Source organism: Haliotis rufescens, unplaced genomic scaffold, assembly GCF_023055435.1.
Source record: "Haliotis rufescens isolate VD_foot unplaced genomic scaffold, xgHalRufe1.0.p SCAF_22, whole genome shotgun sequence".
In the NCBI taxonomy this organism is placed as follows: domain Eukaryota; kingdom Metazoa; phylum Mollusca; class Gastropoda; order Lepetellida; family Haliotidae; genus Haliotis; species Haliotis rufescens.
Window position 1 is genome coordinate 6,420,252 of NW_025963913.1, and position 20,250 is coordinate 6,440,501.

The 20,250-nt window shown below is 40.9% G+C and overlaps 1 protein-coding gene across 1 annotated transcript in view; it reads left to right on the forward strand.

The window, feature by feature from the left end:
* Positions 1 to 20,250, forward strand: part of LOC124118192 (calcium/calmodulin-dependent protein kinase type 1-like) — a 92,879-nt gene that overhangs the window by 23,453 nt on the left and 49,176 nt on the right. The window contains exon 2 of the mRNA XM_046480309.2: positions 5,476 to 5,610. Within this exon, the coding sequence (XP_046336265.1) occupies positions 5,476 to 5,610 (135 nt within the window). The remainder of the gene's footprint in view (positions 1 to 5,475; positions 5,611 to 20,250) is intronic.

The window sequence follows — 20,250 nt, forward strand, 5'->3', positions numbered from 1 at the left end:
TATTTGTGTCATTGAATAATTATCATTTATGTTGATGGTAGTTATTATTTCAGTTAAATTTATTTCTTGATTTTTATGATCTTGATGATTATACAATTTAACAGGAACAAAAGTTACAGAAGAAGAAAATGTGTGTATGTTTACTCAGTTCTTTACTTGATGAATGACACCATATACTTAGTCTAACAAAATTAATAACTGAACCGTGTGTAACTGTTAATTCATGATTGAGCCTCTCCAGAACAAAAAAAATTAGATAGCAATGTTTTTAAATTTAGAAATATGCATAGTCAGACAGTTGTGAAAGGGGAATGCTTTATAATACCTATCAGGAAATATCAGTTTGAATGATGAAATTTAAGACCATATGTTAAAACAATACTGAGCATTTGAGTGTAATGAAATGTACGATCCCTTTCTCGTTTGGTGCAGCATGGTGCTGTCACCTCTCTGATTGCACCTGCATCAAACACAGTGCTTGACTCCCAGTATTTCAGCCCACACATAAAATGTCCTGAAATTCCAGTCACAGAGATGGCCTGTGAGTGCTGTGTGTGCTGGTCATTATCTGCCATGCCCCCAGGCTTGTCTACACCATTGCCAGGTCATTGACCACTGGCTATCTATCTACTCCTGCTCCACCACACAGTGAAACTGGCCTTGCACCTCACATGGGTGACCAGGCCAGTGCCGGGCAGACTAATGAATCCTGTTGTACATAGTCACAAGGGTGAGATGAATGCTTCACTAGAGGTGACATCCTCCGGACTTGCCTGTGATGTTTCCACTCTTTCACAATATTATGTCATAGCTGACTGTTCGTGATGAAAGAGTTGAGTGGTACATGTACCTGTGGGTTACGATTAGAATTTGTTGAAGTAGTTTGTTGTGGTTGGTTTTACATGAGCTGCAGGTGTAATGAGGAGTATAATGAATCCTTGAGCCAGGTGACTGAATTAGTTGAGCTCCATATAAGCTGTAGGAAAATACTTCTTAAGGAAGAAGAGATTTTCACACAGGGAAGGTGTCATATTTTCAAAAGGACAAGAAAGGGGAAAAATCAAATGTAAAATAAAACAATTGTCTAGGAATGGGATTCTGACCTTTCCAGAAATGTTAATTAAAGTGCTCTGAAGTCATCAATGTGTATCATTTAGCAATTATGCTGAAGCTTTCAGAGGACAACATCTAGTCTTCTGCATGAGGCTGACACAGCATCTAGTCCCCTACATGAGGCTGACACAGCATCTAGTCCCAAACACGAGGCTGACATAGCATCTAGTCCCCTACATGAGGCTGACACAGCATCTAGTCCCCTACTTGAGGCTGACACAGCATCTAGTCCCCTACATGAGGCTGATACAGCATCTAGTCCCCAACATGAGGCTGACACAGCATCTAGTCTCCTACAAGAGGCTGACACAGCATCTAGTCCCCTACTTGAGGCTGACACAGCATCTAGTCCCCTACATGAGGCTGACACAGCATCTAGTCCCCTACACGAGGCTGACACAGCATCTAGCCTCCTACAAGAGGCTGACACAGCATCTAGTCCCCAACACAAGGCTGACACAGCATCTAGTCCCCTACATGAGGCTGACACAGCATCTAGCCTCCTACATGAGGCTGACACAGCATCTAGTCCCCTACACGAGGCTGACACAGCATCTAGCCTCCTACAAGAGGCTGACACAGCATCTAGTCCCCAACACGAGGCTGACACAGCATCTAGTCTCCTACATTAGGCTGACACAGCATCTAGTCCCCTACACGAGGCTGACACAGCATCTAGTCCCCAACACGAGGCTGACACAGCATCTAGTCTCCTACATGAGGCTGACACAGCATCTAGTCTCCTACATGAGGCTGACACAGCATCTAGTCCCAAACACGAGGCTGACACAGCATCTAGTCTCCTACATGAGGCTGACACAGCCTCTAGTCCCCTACAAGAGGCTGACACACAGCATCTAGTCCCCTACACGAGGCTGACACAGCATCTAGTCCCCAACACGAGGTTGACACAGCATCTAGTCCCCTACAAGAGGCTGACACAGCATCTAGTCCCCAACAGAGGTTGACACAGCATCTAGTCTCCTACATGAGGCTGACACTGGGCTTTATCTGTTTTGTTTCCCCCTCTGACCTCAGTAGTGCAGTACTGGATATTGACTTGAAGTAATCAATGTAATCTAATCCCGGTCAAACACATAAAGCAGCTGTCAGGGCCCTGGCTACCCACTTTGTTCTTGTTCTCTGAAGCAGGAATCATGTCATTTATCTAATAGCATAGAGTAGTATTTGGGAAGTTCGTTTGGATGTGCTTAATCTGTGCATGTTTTAATAATGGAATGGTTTTGCAAAAATATGTGTGATTGTTTATAATGTGTTATTTTGTCTTCTGATTGATCAGCTAGGTCTGTTTGAGAAATGACCACCTAAACATGTTGAATAAAGCCTGTACAGTGTTCACATGTCATGAACATGTGAGATAGGTGGACCTGTATTTGTGGTATGGAGGGCAAAGCAGATTCAGGAAGAAATAATTCACAAGACTTTCCTTACTAAACTGTGTTCTTTTGTTAGCCAATGTCTCACATTGGGAGTAAGATATTTAATATGGCAAGGCTAAAAGCAGATTACTTGTCAATCCTCCAGAGATCCATTTACTCCCAAGTATCCATTAGTAGCCGCACAACGGGATCTGTGGCAGTACACAGTGAGCATTTCAGTGTGGGATGTATTCTTACAGAGCAGTGGTCTAAATAACTTTTTCACAGCTATCATAATACTTTTGAATGATGATGTCTTGATAGAACGGTTTGGCACAATGTTAATATAACATATATTTCTTCATCCATCAGTTGACTCAGGCTCGGACAACACTTGGGTCATGTGTGTATTGGTTTAGTGGGTATCATGTCAAATCAGTTGAGGCTCGGACAACACTTGGGTCATGTGTGTATTGGTTTAGTGGGTATCATGTCATATCAGTTGAGGCTCGGACAACACTTGGGTCATGTGTGTATTTGTTTAGTGGGTATCATGTCAAATCAGTTGAAGCTCAGACAACACTTGGGTCATGTGTGTATTTGTTTAGTGGGTATCATGTCATATCAGTTGAGGCTCGGACAACACTTGGGTCATGTGTGTATTTGTTTAGTGGGTATCATGTCATATCAGTTGAGGCTCGGACAACACCTGGGTCATGTGTGTATTTGTTTAGTGGGTATCATGTCATATCAGTTGAGGCTCGGACAACACTTGGGTCATGTGTGTATTGGTTTAGTGGGTATCATGTCAAATCAGTTGAGGCTCGGACAACACTTGGGTCATGTGTGTATTGGTTTAGTGGGTATCATGTCAAATCAGTTGAGGCTCGGACAACACTTGGGTCATGTGTGTATTGGTTTAGTGGGTATCATGTCAAATCAGTTGAGGCTCGGACAACACTTGGGTCATGTGTGTATTGGTTTAGTGGGTATCATGTCATATCAGTTGAGGCTCGGACAACACTTGGATCATGTGTGTATTGGTTTAGTGGGTATCATGTCAAATCAGTTGAGGCTCGGACAACACTTGGGTCATGTGTGTATTGGTTTAGTGGGTATCATGTCAAATCAGTTGAGGCTCGGACAACACTTGGGTCATGTGTGTATTGGTTTAGTGGGTATCATGTCAAATCAGTTGAGGCTCGGACAACACTTGGGTCATGTGTGTATTGGTTTAGTGGGTATCATGTCAAATCAGTTGAGGCTTGGACAACACTTGGATCATGTGTGTATTGGTTTAGTGGGTATCATATCAAATCAGTTGAGGCTCGGACAACACCTGGGTCATGTGTGTATTGGTTTAGTGGGTATCATGTCAAATCAGTTGAGGCTCGGACAACACTTGGATCATGTGTGTATTGGTTTAGTGGGTATCATGTCAAATCAGTTGAGGCTCGGACAACACTTGGGTCATGTGTGTATTGGTTTAGTGGGTATCATGTCAAATCAGTTGAGGCTCGGACAACACTTGGGTCATGTGTGTATTGGTTTAGTGGGTATCATGTCAAATCAGTTGAGGCTCGGACAACACTTGGGTCATGTGTGTATTGGTTTAGTGGGTATCATGTCAAATCAGTTGAGGCTCGGACAACACTTGGGTCATGTGTGTATTGGTTTAGTGGGTATCATGTCATATCAGTTGAGGCTCGGACAACACTTGGGTCATGTGTGTATTTGTTTAGTGGGTATCATGTCAAATCAGTTGAGGCTCGGACAACACCTGGGTCATGTGGGTATTGGTTTAGTGGGTATCATGTCAAATCAGTTGAGGCTCGGACAACACTTGGATCATGTGTGTATTTGTTTAGTGGGTATCATATCAAATCAGTTGAGGCTCGGACAACACCTGGGTCATGTGTGTATTGGTTTAGTGGGTATCATGTCACATGAGATCTTAGAATGTTTAATGTGATTGATCTCAATCTGTCTTCCTGCATGTTCTGCTGCATGCCAGGTGGTAGCCTTATCATCTTACAGACAATGTATTGTATTTATGGAGGACCTGGTTAGACTAGGTACTCAGCAACCTCATGCTGGTCATGAGAGCTGACTGAATGTACCAGGTGGTCAGACATGGTGAGTTGATTGATCGTGTGTCATTGTGCCCCAAGGGCCTGAACCACTGGTGTACCTGGTCCAGACTTATTTATTTGCAGGCTGACATCATATAGCTGGAATATTGCTTAGTGTGGCGTTAAACAACTAACTAACAAACAAATACTACAAACCTTAGCTGTTTTCTCGATACCCAAGTTTCAATTGATGCTCTTCTCAAGATGTGCTTCCAACTGCATTATTTTGACTCATCATAAGTACATATCACACCCAATCACCATCGACTCTGGCAGTCAAGTCAGTTTCCTGAAGTTATGAGACAAAGAGATTATTATACAAACATGTGTGTCATACTGATTTTATGAAACAAGTGTCAGAATTCCTGTATTTCCTGAGTGAGTGTGAGGGTAATATACGTATCTTTACACCTGTTTCATAAAATCCGTATGACATAAATGTGAGTGTTATAATCTCTATGTTATTATCCATGATTTCAATATCCTTTTGAGGTCCCCAATAGAAAAATGCACTGATCACGATAGCCATCTCAGAAAACCACAACTGTCAAATGATGTCAACACTCTTCAGCTATGATGTCACTGCTGATGTGACGATATTCCGACCTTATGTCCCAATGAGATTTGAATAACATCAGCAATTCTGCCCTGATGACACAAACTATACACTGATGCATGTGATGTGATTTTTTGCAAAAGGGCACATACGATTATTATTAATTTGGTTATTTCTAATCCTATGGGTAATAAATGAATGTTACTATTCTTCTGCACAGCATGTGTTTCACTTAAGACCAGGATGTCAAGACCAATGTTAACTGGTAACTCATGATGTTTCTTTTGTGTTTCAGAGGTGCATTCTCAGAGGTTGTGTTAGGAGAAGACAAATTAAACAGGGGGAAGTACATGGCAGTGAAATGTATTGACAGGAAAGGTTTACTAGGCAAGGAAGAAGCCCTGGAGAATGAGATCTCCGTGTTGAGGAGGTAAGTAGCATCTACATCAAGCTAGACTCTCAGCTGACAACATGTCTCCGGGGAACATACACAACTCTTGCTCGACTGACTGATAATGCTAATAAGTTTGATTTTGTCGATGTAGCGTTCGGTGCCATTTTTCAGAAACAACTGTCTATACAAGTCTATACCCTGAATGTGACATTTTAGTGTCTATCCACTCATTTCTTAATAGATAAAATACTTTCTTCATGCATTCATTGGCATGTGGCATTTTTCATTTTGTTCTTGGGTTAATGAAATATTGATGGGTTGGGTTAATCTGATTGGTTGAAAGTAAATTCCTGTCTATTATGGGGTAATGTAGCCCCAGATCCTGTCTGTACTTTTCTTTGACAAAAGATGGGCTTGGTCCTTTCTTATCAAGTCATCTGTATTTTGCACAAACATGATCAGTTATTGATTTTCATCTTCTTCAGGGTATGTGTTTGTATTAACTGTTCATACTTATAAACAGTTGAAACCACCCATTCACTTGTGATGAAAGGGAGAAGACATGCATGTTAGAAATATTCCACTCCCAATGTCAGTGTAGAGATTTGAAAAGGAGAAAAGTATGTCTTCCCTTTGAACTGTTATGTCTCATCAATGACTATTCTGACAATGACTGCACAACTTCACCGCCATCTCTCACATGACCCATTTAGCTCATTGTTGCAATCCCCAGTTCAACTTGACCGAAGCCCTGACACCTTGGCTTTTATGTTGAGGACCTTGAAGGGTTTGGAGGACCATATATACAGCACAGAGCATCATACCCAAACTATTTTCAATAGCTCAGCAAACACCATGAACACTGCATTGAGCCAATGCCTAGGAAGACTTAAGCTTTCATCTCTAACCAACTTTGAGAACAAATCATTAAAATGATGTATAAAGGGAACATCTTTAACATGTTTAAGGATGCATGGTGTTGTATATTATGTAGGAGTTTGTGGTGTGATACCTTTGTGAGTTGTGAAGGCTGCAGCATGTATAATGCAGGCCATGTGATAGCAGTGCTTCTGTTAGTGTGATACCTGTTCATGGCCACATTTCAGTAATGTACACATGGCTACCTGGTGTTGTAGGAGAATCTGAAACCATCACTCTCATCTCGTTTGTCTTCATTAGGCAGGTGAGCCCTGGCTAATTTGCTGCTGAATAGGGTGAAATAGACTCTGGAATCTCAGCAAAATGTACTTTGCAAAATTCAGATGAAGGCCAAAGTTGAAGTTCTGAATTAAGAAAATGTATAAAATAACACAATTAACCATTTATTTGTCATTATTACCTACTTTCATAGTGAAAATGAAGTTGATTTTGATCTGAATGTTCCTCAGTATGTCACCATCGGTTTGAGTACCATTTTTGATTTTTAGTTTACCTCATCCAACTCTGTAAACATGCAGCCTCATTCACCAAGCTGTTTTCTTGCTAAAGGTTGTTGTAAATGTGACTTAGCCAAAAAAGATTATGATCATCAATATATTATTGAAACTGTCTAAAACTGGCACATCTTAAATTTATGGCGAAATTTTAACCTGTCTCTGAAGCTTGCATCAGGTAAGATGGCGGACAACAGATGGCATATTAAAGAAAACGATTTGGTTGTATGCATCTTCTGTTTCCTTTCTGATTCCCAGACTGAGATGTTTCCACGGTCCTAGAAAACATGTAACAAACATTGCATTGACTGATTATGACCTATGCCTAACAGCGAGTCAAAATGGCCATTAGCATTACTATAAAAAAATACAAAATTCTTTCTCTGTGTCATAAAAATATACTTAACTTAGCATGCTTAGTAGTGTTTTTGTAGATTGCACACAACCCTTATAGAACTTTTCTAGAGTCAAATGTTTACAATTAACATCTACTTCACTGGCTGCAGTAGTTTCTTTTGTTAGCATACAGAGAACGATAGTTGTTTGTATTTTTTTTTTCCAACTCAATATTGTGGTTAAGTGTCAATTTGTTGTGCTGTGAACAATATTTCTGCTGTAAAGGTTTATGTCAGGTGATTTAAACCCTGTCTCAGCTGGTCAGCACTCTTTGGCAGAATAATTACACTTTGAGATGTTATTGCTATTGGGGGGAGTATGGGCCCTTTGAGATTTTATTGCTATTGGGGGGGGGTATGGGCACTTTGAGATGTTATTGCTATTGGAGGGAGTATGGGCACTTTGAGGTGTTATTGCTATTGGAGGGAGTCAGGCACTTTGAGATGTTATTACTATTGGAGGGAGTACAGGCACTTTGAGATGTTATTACTATTGGAGGGAGTACAGGCACTTTGAGATGTTATTGCTATTGGAGGGAGTCAGGCACTTTGAGATGTTATTACTATTGGAGGGAGTACAGGCACTTTGAGATGTTATTGCTATTGGAGGGAGTACAGGCACTTTGAGATGTTATTGCTATTGGAGGGAGTCAGGCACTTTGAGATGTTATTACTATTGGAGGGAGTACAGGCACTTTGAGATGTTATTGCTATTGGAGGGAGTACAGGCACTTTGAGATGTTATTGCTATTGGAGGGAGTACAGGCACTTTGAGATGTTATTACTATTGGAGGGAGTACAGGCACTTTGAGATGTTATTGCTATTGGAGGGAGTACAGGCACTTTGAGATGTTATTACTATTGGAGGGAGTACAGGCACTTTGAGATGTTATTGCTATTGGAGGGAGTACAGGCACTTTGAGATGTTATTGCTATTAGTGGGAGCATGGGCACTTTGAGATGTTATTACTATTGGAGGGAGTACAGGCACTTCGAGATGTTATTGCTATTGGAGGGAGTACACGCACTTCGAGATGTTATTGCTATTGGAGGGAGTACAGGCACTTTGAGAAGTTATTACTATTGGAGAGAGCATGGGCACTTTGAGATGTTATTGCTAGTGGAGGGAGTATGGGCACTTTGAGATGTTATTACTATTGGAGGGAGTACAGGCACTTTGAGATGTTATTGCTAGTGGAGGGAGTATGGGCACTTTGAGATGTTATTACTATTGGAGGGAGTACAGGCACTTTGAGATGTTATTATTATTGGAGGGAGCATGGGCACTTTGAGATGTTATTGCTCTTGGAGGGAGTACAGGCACTTTGAGATGTTATTACTATTGGAGGGAGTCAGGCACTTTGAGATGTTATTGCTATTGGAGGGAGTATGGGCACTTTGAGATGTTATTGCTATTGGAGGGAGTATGGGCACTTTGAGATGTTATTGCTATTGGAGGGAGTACAGGCACTTTGAGATGTTATTACTATTGGAGGGAGTCAGGCACTTTGAGATGTTATTGCTATTGGAGGGAGTATGGGCACTTTGAGATGTTATTGCTATTGGAGGGAGTATGAGCACTTTGAGATGTTATTGCTATTGGAGGGAGTATAGGCACTTTGAGATGTTATTACTATTGGAGGGAGTATGGGCACTTTGAGATGTTATTGCTATTGGAGGGAGTATGGGCACTTTGAGATGATATTGCTATTGGAGGGAGTACAGGCACTTTGAGATGTTATTGCTATTGGAGGGAGTATGGGCACTTTGAGATGTTATTGCTATTGGAGGGAGTACAGGCACTTTGAGATGTTATTGCTATTGGAGGGAGTACAGGCACTTTGAGATGTTATTACTATTGGAGGGAGTATGGGCACTTTGAGATGTTATTACTATTGGAGGGAGTACAGGCACTTTGAGATGTTATTGCTATTGGAGGGAGTATGGGCACTTTGAGATGTTATTGCTATTGGTGGGAGTATGGGCACTTTGAGATGTTATTACTATTGGAGGGAGTACAGGCACTTCGAGATGTTATTGCTATTGGAGGGAGTACAGGCACTTCGAGATGTTATTGCTATTGGAGGGAGTACAGGCACTTTGAGATGTTATTGCTATTGGAGGGAGTACAGGCACTTTGAGATGTTATTACTATTGGAGGGAGTATGGGCACTTTGAGATGTTATTACTATTGGAAGGAGTACAGGCACTTTGAGATGTTATTGCTATTGGAGGGAGTACAGGCACTTTGAGATGTTATTGCTATTGGAGGGCGTACAGGCACTTTGAGATGTTATTGCTATTGGAGGGAGTCAGGCACTTTGAGATGTTATTGCTATTGGAGGGAGTCAGGCACTTTGAGATGTTATTGCTATTGGAGGGAGTACAGGCACTTTGAGATGTTATTGCTATTCGAGGGAGTATAGGCACTTTGAGATGTTATTGCTATTGGAGGGAGTATGGGCACTTTGAGATGTTATTGCTATTGGAGGGAGTATGGGCACTTTGAGATGTTATTGCTATTGGAGGGAGTATAGGCACTTTGAGATGTTATTGCTATTGGAGGGAGTATGGGCACTTTGAGATGTTATTGCTATTGGAGGGAGTCAGGCACTTTGAGATGTTATTGCTATTGGAGGGAGTCAGGCACTTTGAGATGTTATTGCTATTGGAGGGAGTCAGGCACTTTGAGATGTTATTGCTATTGGAGGGAGTACAGGCACTTTGAGATGTTATTGCTATTGGAGGGAGTATGGGCACTTTGATATGTTATTCCTATTGGAGGGAGTCAGGCACTTTGAGATGTTATTGCTATTGGAGGGAGTATGGGCACTTTGAGATGTTATTGCTATTGGTGGGAGTATGGGCACTTTGAGATGTTATTACTATTGGAGGGAGTACAGGCACTTTGAGATGTTATTACTATTGGAGGGAGTATGGGCACTTTGAGATGTTATTACTGTTGGAGGGAGTACAGGCACTTTGAGATGTTATTGCTATTGGAGGGAGTACAGGCACTTTGAGATGTTATTGCTATTGGAGGGATTATGGGCACTTTGAGATGTTATTACTATTGGAGGGAGTATGGGCACTTTGAGATGTTATTGCTAGTGGAGGGAGTATGGGCACTTTGAGATGTTATTACTATTGGAGGGAGTACAGGCACTTTGAGATGTTATTGCTATTGGAGGGAGTACAGGCACTTTGAGATGTTATTGCTAGTGGAGGAAGTATGGGCACTTTGAGATGTTATTGCTAGTGGAGGGAGTATGGGCACTTTGAGATGTTATTACTATTGGAGGGATTATGGGCACTTTGAGATGTTATTACTATTGGAGGGAGTACAGGCACTTTGAGATGTTATTGCTATTGGAGGGAGTACAGGCACTTTGAGATGTTATTACTATTTGAGGGAGTACAGGCACTTTGAGATGTTATTACTATTGGAGGGAGTATGGGCACTTTGAGATGTTATTGCTAGTGGAGGGAGTATGGGCACTTTGAGATGTTATTACTATTGGAGGGAGTACAGGCACTTTGAGATGTTATTACTATTGGAGGGAGTACAGGCACTTTGAGATGTTATTGCTATTGGAGGGAGTGTGGGCACTTTGAGATGTTATTACTATTGGAGGGAGTATGGGCACTTTGAGATGTTATTGCTAGTGGAGGGAGTACAGGCACTTTGAGATGTTATTACTATTGGAGGGATTATTGGCACTTTGAGATGTTATTGCTATTGGAGGGAGTACAGGCACTTTGAGATGTTATTGCTAGTGGAGGGAGTATGGGCACTTTGAGATGTTATTACTATTGGAGGGAGTACAGGCACTTTGAGATGTTTTTACTATTGGAGGGAGTACAGGCTCTTTGAGATGTTATTGCTGGTGGAGGGAGTATGGGCACTTTGAGATGTTATTACTGTTGGAGGGAGTACAGGCACTTTGAGATGTTATTGCTTATGGAGGGAGTGTGGGCACTTTGAGATGTAATTGTTATTGGTGGGAGTATGGGCACTTTGAGATGCTATTACTATTGGAGGGAGTACAGGCACTTTGAGATGTTATTGCTATTGGAGGGAGCATGGGCACTTTGAGATGTTATTCCTATTGGAGGGAGTATGGGCACTTTGAGATGTTATTGCTATTGGAGGGAGTATTTATGTTTGCCTGATAAATGTAACCGCATGTTTCCCAGTCTCACAATCAATGTAGTAGAACCCTGACATATGATGAGCCTATCAATGTAGTAGAACCCTGACATAGGATGAGCCTATCAATGTAGTAGAACCCTGACATAGGATGAGCCTATCAATGTAGTAGAACCCTGACATATGATGAGCCTATCAATGTAGTAGAACCCTGACATATGATGAGCCTATCAATGTAGTAGAATCCTGACATAGGATGAGCCTATCAATGTAGTAGAACCCTGACATAGGATGAGCCTATCAATGTAGTAGAACCCTGACATAGGATGAGCCTATCAATGTAGTAGAACCCTGACATATGATGAGCCTATCAATGTAGTAGAACCCTGACATAGGATGAGCCTATCAATGTAGTAGAACCCTGACATAGGATGAGCCTATCAATGTAGTAGAACCCTGACATATGATGAGCCTATCAATGTAGTCGAACCCTGACATATGATGAGCCTATCAATGTAGTAGAATCCTGACATATGATGAGCCTATCAATGGCATGTTATGTACAAACAGCTTAGCACTAGTGCTAAGGAACATTGTGGGCATAAATAGTTGAAATTTGATCATTTTGAAAATCAAGCAAAACCAGATTACAAAACCTCATTTTGACAATGTATCAAATTGATTAAACATGTTAAACTGTTGTTTTTGCAGCTGTTACTGCATGGCTTCTATTGCTAGAACTGACCAGTTGGCATTCATTATGGTCTAGGAAGGGATGTTTGGTGGAGCAGATGTTACAGGTGCAACCATTAGGAAGTGAGGCTCTCTGGAACACATTTTGTTAAAAAACCATGTAATTTGTTGTCCCCCTATTTCAGTAAAGACAGCTGATTATGATATCAATGTAACATATTAGAGTAAAGCAGGATGATGGCTCAGAATACTTGGGACCTTAAGTATTTGCTTGACATTTGTCAGCTTCCTGACTAGAGAAGGGATGTCGGAAAGATAATCCTGGTGGTTGTGTGCACGTTGGTGCCGACTCCTGGTACCACCAGGCTGACAGTAGGCAGTGCACATGTACTGGCACCAGGCTGACAGTAGGCAGTGCACATGTACTGGCACCAGGCTGACAGTAGGCAGTGCACATGTACTGGCACCAGGCTGACAGTAGGCAGTGCACATGTACAGGCATCAGGCTGACAGTAGGCAGTGCACATGGCCTTGCCATTCACTGCTATGTGTATGTGATTAATGCCATTTTGTTAGTCAGTTTTATATTGGACACTGGAGAACTTTGTATTCAGACAAAAAGGCACTCGGCCTCTCATTTACATGTACTCGGGGAAGTTGTTGTCATAACTCATGACTGTGCGTAGTTCCTTGTTGTGGATGTCTTACAGCAGGACCCTCATTATGTAGGCTGGATGAAGGAGTTTGTCATCCAAGTATATTCTGTGTATGATTGATGCTGAGATTGCAGAGAATGGAAATAGAAACACGAATGAATTATCCAGGCTACTTTAACAAGAATAAAGAGCTGCAATAACAGTGGATGAATAACAGCAAGAATGTCTTTTATTTCACAGAAACTTGAGTACATCAAGTCATACTTGTGTCATGCCAAGTCCTAGCATTAATTTGTGAGACAGATTGAGAGGGGTGTGTTGTTGCTGATTCCATCTGCCACTGTATCCAGATTATCAGCCATGTGTCAACTAAATAGTTATTGTGTTTTACATGAAATTTCATGCAAATTCAGTGTTCAAAATTTCTTGCATTAGTAAACGCTACAGTGCTAATGGCACAGTTAAATTGTAATGGCATGATTAGAATAAGCTTGCGGCTCCTGAGGGGCAGACTTAGAAATCATATTGTCTTAACAAAAATGCCAACTCACGTGCGCAGTTCACTATATGTATAGCAGGTGATACTAATGTACTTAATGTAAACACATGACAAGTGACAACTTGTCCAGTATAGTCAACAAAATCAACCTGCTGATTCAGAAACTGAAAGGGGTATTATCAGTCTCTGGGTGTGAAAAGGGGAAAACATTGTAAATGACAACTGTGTCTCCTATCATATATATCATATCATATGGTATAATATTTATCCTTATCAAAATGGTAGTGAAAGATACTGAAAAACCATTGTTTCACAAGAATGTAAGATAGTTTTGGGTTTGGGGTAACTTTGGAGAGATATATTGCAAAGCAATTTAACAAGGTAGCTATCATGATTAGTTTCAACTTATAGACAGCTGTGGTTAGGGTTCTCTTAAAATAAAAAAATTGGGACAGTTGAATTTGGCTGAAATATGGCCAAAATGTTGCCTTGTTTCATTTTGACGTTGGGTGGACTTTTGGCAATTAATATAATGATAGAATATTGTTTTGATGTCAGTTTTTGTAGGTGTGCCATTCCAGGTCTCATTGCAACCCCAGTCATTTGATGGGACTTGTCCCGCGGTCCATAAAGTACCATGAGAAAAAACACTGTCATACTTGACCAGCACACACTCAAACACGTAACCTAGCCAACTTTCCATGAAGTGATGGTATGTAAGCCACTGTCACTCAGACCATCTTACCTGGCTCTCACCGGTAGTAGAACATCGGCTTGGTTTTCACCTATTGACAGCATAAAGGTCAGGCTAAGAAAATGACTATTGATGCTAAGAATTAGGACAAGCACATTTCAAATTTCACATTCAAACTACATCAGCAGCAAACTTCAGAAGTCATCACTTCACAACCTGATTAAAATTGATAAAATCGTGGAAGGAGAGAGGCTTCTGTTTGCTTGATCTGTGTAATTTTCCCAATCCTTTATGCTGAGCCACAGGCATGTCTCCTCTGACGTGGCTTCCAGGGATCAATGGCATTTCATCTTTAATCATGCAGTGATTTGATGTGATCAAACATGGGTAAGACAGTGCTCACCAAGTCAGTAACTACATCACAGCTGTCCAGTAGAGTTGTTGCAACTCAAATTGAATCATTCACCATGCAGGCTTGGCTTTATGTATGATGAGGGAAGCAGAAAAACCCAGAGAGTTTCAACATTGATTTTGATGGTACATTGGAATCTTTTAAAACAACTTCGATTAGCATTTGATACTTGTAAGGTTTAAGAGAAAGGGAAGAGCCTACAGAGGGATTATTAGAAAGTGATGTTCTTCATGCATGACTAGAATGTTAGGAGGAAGAAGTCTGATGTGGTGTTTTTGGCATTCAATATAATAGCTGTAAATCCCTTCACCTTCTCCAACCAGCTTTCATACCAGATGGTTTCTTTTTACCCATCTATGAATGTTTTTCCTCTTATCATGCTTTAGCTTGGAATGATTTTGTTTTGTTTTGATGAAGTTATTGTTTTGACCTCTGGGTTATACATCTTTGGTTCCATATTTTAATTTGACACCACAACTTGTTGCAAGGTGAAGTCATGGTTGTTTGTCTCTGTGCCTATCCTGGTTGTGTTACATCAGACTGCTGTTCTGGAGGCCCACACCATGCTTACTAAACAACAAGCTCTGTTCCATGTAACTGCTACATCTGTTCCCCCTGGTCATTTGCTGCAAGCTAGGCAATCCACTGTTGTCTTTTGTACAAGTTTTTATTGATTTTTCATTAGTTCTAAGCTTTCATTCTTGCAAATTGGCTAAGGCCTGGAGCCTCTTTTGCCACCTTGGTATTGAAACTTGTTCAGATTGTGAGACAGTGAGGAGAGCTGGTGTAATTAGACCTTCCTAGATGGGCTGCCCAATCAGTTCCTGGCACTTGCCAATACCATAAGCTCTCTCTTTGTGCTGTGCTGGATCTGGCCGAACCTTGGGTAGTTGTCATCAGTGCTGTGCCTTCATCATTGTTCATATGGTTAAGTTTGGCTGACTAATTTCATTATGCAGATGGTGGCAAGTAGATGATTGTTCCTAACCTGTTAAAGATGTAGAACTTATTATCAGTGTTGATCACATGTCCGAAAATATGTTTTGTTTATTTGAAGAGGTATCAATAACAAAGCTAAGAATGTATTAGTCATGATTAAACCTGTGAAGATCCGGGTTAGAATAGTTCTTCAGCAACCCATGCTTGCCGTAAAAGGCATAAAGCTTGTCGTATGAGGTGACTAACGGGATCGGGTGGTCAGGATCGTTGACTTGGTTGATGCATGTCATTGTAATCAAATTGCGTTGATTGATGCTCATAATGTCAATCACTGGGTTGTCTGGTCCAGACTCGATTTTTTTTTACAGCCGTCATAAAGCTGGAATATTGCTGAGTCCAGGGTTAAACAACAAACAAACAAAACAAAACAAAATTTTAAATTTACAATCAGAAATCAAACAATAGTTATCATTATGTATATCAAAGTTATGATTAAGCATGTTTTAACACTAGAAATGATTAATTATAAGCTCACTGGGTCCGAAGGACCAAAGTGAGCTTATGCCATACCGTGGCATCCGTCCTCCGTCCATCGTTGATAAGTCAACAATTTATTCAAACGACTTTTTCTGAACTGGAAATTAACAAAATTTGACTGGAAGCATTCCTAGGTAGTAGGTATTCCAAATTGTACAAATGGTGGGGCTGAAGGGCGGGGCCAAATAGGGGTAATTTAGCTCTATTGCTTTAACGGCCTCTTCTCTGGAACTAACAGATAGATATCAAACATATTTGGTTGGAAGCATTCTCCGGTGGTGAGGATTCAAAATTGTAATAATGGTGGGGCTGACACCCCCACCCCCTCCTTGTTATCTTATACTGAGATCTTATACTGGAGACAGCTCAATAAAGCTGTGGAGGCTCATTGTAATGCGAACAAGTGTTTCAGGTGCAGCTACTTGTAATGTGAGCACTCACTCACTCACTCACTCACTCACTCACTCACTGAGACAGTTGGTTTGCCCTCTGTTATAAGGACAGGTGTACTTAGGCACCTATGTTTTTTCTCAATTGTACAGTAAAGTTTAGGTTTCCACTTGAACTGCGACAACTAACAACTCCACTTCTGTTCAGAAACAGACAAACTGTAAGCAATCAAACAACATGTTTCATATAACCAGATTCCTACACAAATATTTTGCCAGTTTGTCTGTTGAACATATTCCCAAACCAAACCATACATTAATTGTTCATACGAGAGGCTGCTGGCAATAGGAGTGGGATGAGTGTTGAGGAAATGGATTATCAGTACTTAGAGCACAACACTTGTGGCTTGATGGTCGTATGATGGGCTAGCCACCGTCATATCACACCCACTTGCCTCAGTATTCTCTGTGGATCACAGACTAACTTATTTCATTGTATAAACACTCTGTCCCAGTCAGCCCTGTGCCAGCTGAGGGTAGCTGTAGTGCACAGCGTTTGGGATTCCTCCATCAATTACAAGAATTTTTCCAAGATGTTGACAGGAATAAAAGTACTGTTCTGAATGCCATTCCTTATATTACTCTCAGTTGAGATGTGATTGAATTATTTCAAGCCTGTAAGCAAAGGGCCACTGGCAGAAGAAGTTGGTATTTTGACTGATATGGTGTTGGGAGCTTCAGACACCTTGTAGATGACTCACCCACAGCATGCCTAGTCTGCTCAGGGAAGAACTGTCTCAGGAATTCTTCATGGCTAAGCCATGTCACTGCTCTTGACAGTGCCTAATGGAATCTAGACTGGTTTATTTACCTATTTTGAAAAGAGGAATGTTAAAGTGTAACTTTATTTTCGATAGTGATGGCCAGATTGATGTTTCTGCTAACAGCCCAAGCTGTTACCTGGAGGGTTTCAACCACCTTCTGACCTCGAGGCAGGTGGCTTATATGAGTCTTACGCAACCCACAAAGTTGGAATTTGAAAAGATGTAACATGCAATATATAGTACTACTGGTTTTACTATAACAAAAAAAGAATATATGAATGTGTTAAGTGCCAACATATCTTGCAGACTGTCGTTTGCCTACAATGGCATCCAGTCAGCCATCAGCCTGTTGGGTCAAAGACAGGACTCTAGACTGAAGTTTTGGGATGCAGAAAAACAACCTAATATTATGATGTATGTCCAGTGTATGTATGTCCAGTGTTCATGATGTATGGCCAGTGTGTTCATGATGTATGTGCAGTGTTCATGATGTATGGCCAGTGTGTTCATGATGTATGGCCAGTGTTCATGATGTATGGCCAGTGTTCATGATGTATGGCCAGTGTTCATGATGTATGTCTAGTGTTCATGATGTATGACCAGTATTCATGATGTATGTCCAGTGTTCATGATGTATGTCTAGTATTCATGATGTATGTCCAGTGTTCATGATGTATGTCCAGTGTTCATGATGTATGGCCAGTGTTTGTGATGTATGGCCAGTGTTCATGATGTATGTCCAGTGTTCATGATGTATGTCCAGTGTTTGTGATATATGTCCAGTGTTCATGATGTATGTCTAGTGTTCATGATGTATGTCCAGTGTTCATGATGTATGTCCAGTGTGTTCATGATGTATGTCCAGTGTTCATGATGTATGTCCAGTGTTCATGATGTATGTCTAGTGTTCATGATGTATGTCTAGTGTTCATGATGTATGTCCAGTGTTCATGATGTATGTCCATTGTTCATGATGTATGTCTAGTGTTCATGATGTATGTCCAGTGTTCATGATGTATGTCCAGTGTTCATGATGTATGTCTAGTGTTCATGATGTATGTCTAGTGTTCATGATGTGTCTAGTGTTCATTATGTATGTCCAGTGTGTTCATGATGTATGTCTAGTGTTCATGATGTATGTCTAGTGTTCATGATGTATGTCCAGTGTTCATGATGTATGTCCAGTGTTCATGATGTATGTCTAGTGTTCATGACGTATGTCCAGTGTTCGTGATGTATGTCCAGTGTTCATGATGTATGTCTAGTGTTCATGATGTATGTCTAGTGTTCATGATGTATGGCCAGCGTTCGTGATGTATGTCCAGTGTTTCGTGATGTATGTCCACTGTTCATCTCTCCTTATAATGTGAACTGACAGGCACCGATCAATACTGAAGACATTTGAGCTAAAATCATAATTTTGAAAAGTAATACTGGAAGCATTGCAAGAAGATAACTTATTCATCTAATACATTGATATTATCTCTGTTCACTAGTGTATTGAAAGTTTAATGTGAAGCCGATGGCTGTTGGGCTTGTTCACATTGAATGTTGAAATGACGCCATTCTACTCCAGTGTTTTTAGTAGGAACGTAGTTGTGTTGCTGAAAGCTATGGATTCGAAGTGGAAACCCAGCATGTGAAAGTTCATATTTGAAATATACGATTACTCTGAATAGTGATCAACCGTCAGCATCTCAAAGATTGACAAGCATTACGACCACTACAGGAATGAATACAAGTTTAAGTTGGAATAGATGGATTAAAAAACTATCTCAAATAAGCATTGTGTACAGTGGCCCTAATGGATGCAACATTATGGGAAGAGTAGTGAAGGTTTACCCTGTAATACACAAGATTAGCTATATTTTCCGTGAAGCTAAAGTAGGTTCTTCCTGCAGACAGAGCAGAGTGTTTTGGTGATGACACTGGCACAGAAGCTGGGGCTGTAACATGTGCCCCGCCAATCAATACATCACCATGCAGAGTAAACACAGGACCTGCGCCATAGTCCCATCGGCTGCTGGCAACATCATCTGAAACATTGTGTAATCAGGAAAGATCACAAGATATATGTTCCACATAAGAATGCTTAACTGTACCCATTGGCCTTGTACAATCAGACCATGGAAAGAGGGCATCGGCATCTTGGTGTTTAATCCTACATTACAGAGGGCTTGTTTATTCTTTCAGTGACTAAACATGGCAAAATATTCTCACATACGTATGTCATATCTAGTATTGATTTCCAATTGATTGAATGAAATGTTGTATTGATTATTACCGGCAACTTCTAAGATCACCCTGAGAGGGTTAATTCCTCTCATCCCTGAGGGGAAGGTTAATAAATGGACATCACTGGTTAATCCTGGCATCAGACGTTGGCATTTCCTGACCATGGGTCAGCACCACCCAATGGCAGACAGTAAGGACTGACTGCTGCCTAGATAACACATCTTTGACTCTTCAAACCCATCAATGAGTTGTCACATCAGGAGCTTGGAGACACATACTTCCTAAAAATTGTGTTAAAGCAGAAGAACTGCCCCTTGAGTATAGCACTGAAACAAATTTGGTTTTGAAGACTTGCTCAGAGTGACACGTTGAATCCATCACCATGGCAACCAAGTCATAGGTTTCTCTGAAGTGTTTTGTGAAATCAAGTTTTGTCAGGAACAATGATTTGTTTTATCTCCAGTCTCAGCTGCCTGATCAAGAAGGTTTGTTTGAAGTATTATGTGTGTGATATTGTGGGTCAGGATACCTCACATATTACAACACACATTCATACCTGCTTTTAAGAGATGCCCATTGTTATCACAACTTGAACTGCCAGGAGATTGTAAATAAAACTATTTTGAAGCAGTTAGCTATTGGCTAGTCATGGTGATTCTGAAAATCAAATCCCTTTATTTAGACACAACCCTATATTGAGACACATTCTTGTATTGAGACACAACCCTTTATTGGGACACATCCTTGTATTGAGCATCTTCTCGAGGCAAGAGCGTTAACTGACTTTATAAGTCCAGTTTCCACCCTTACCGAATTAAGC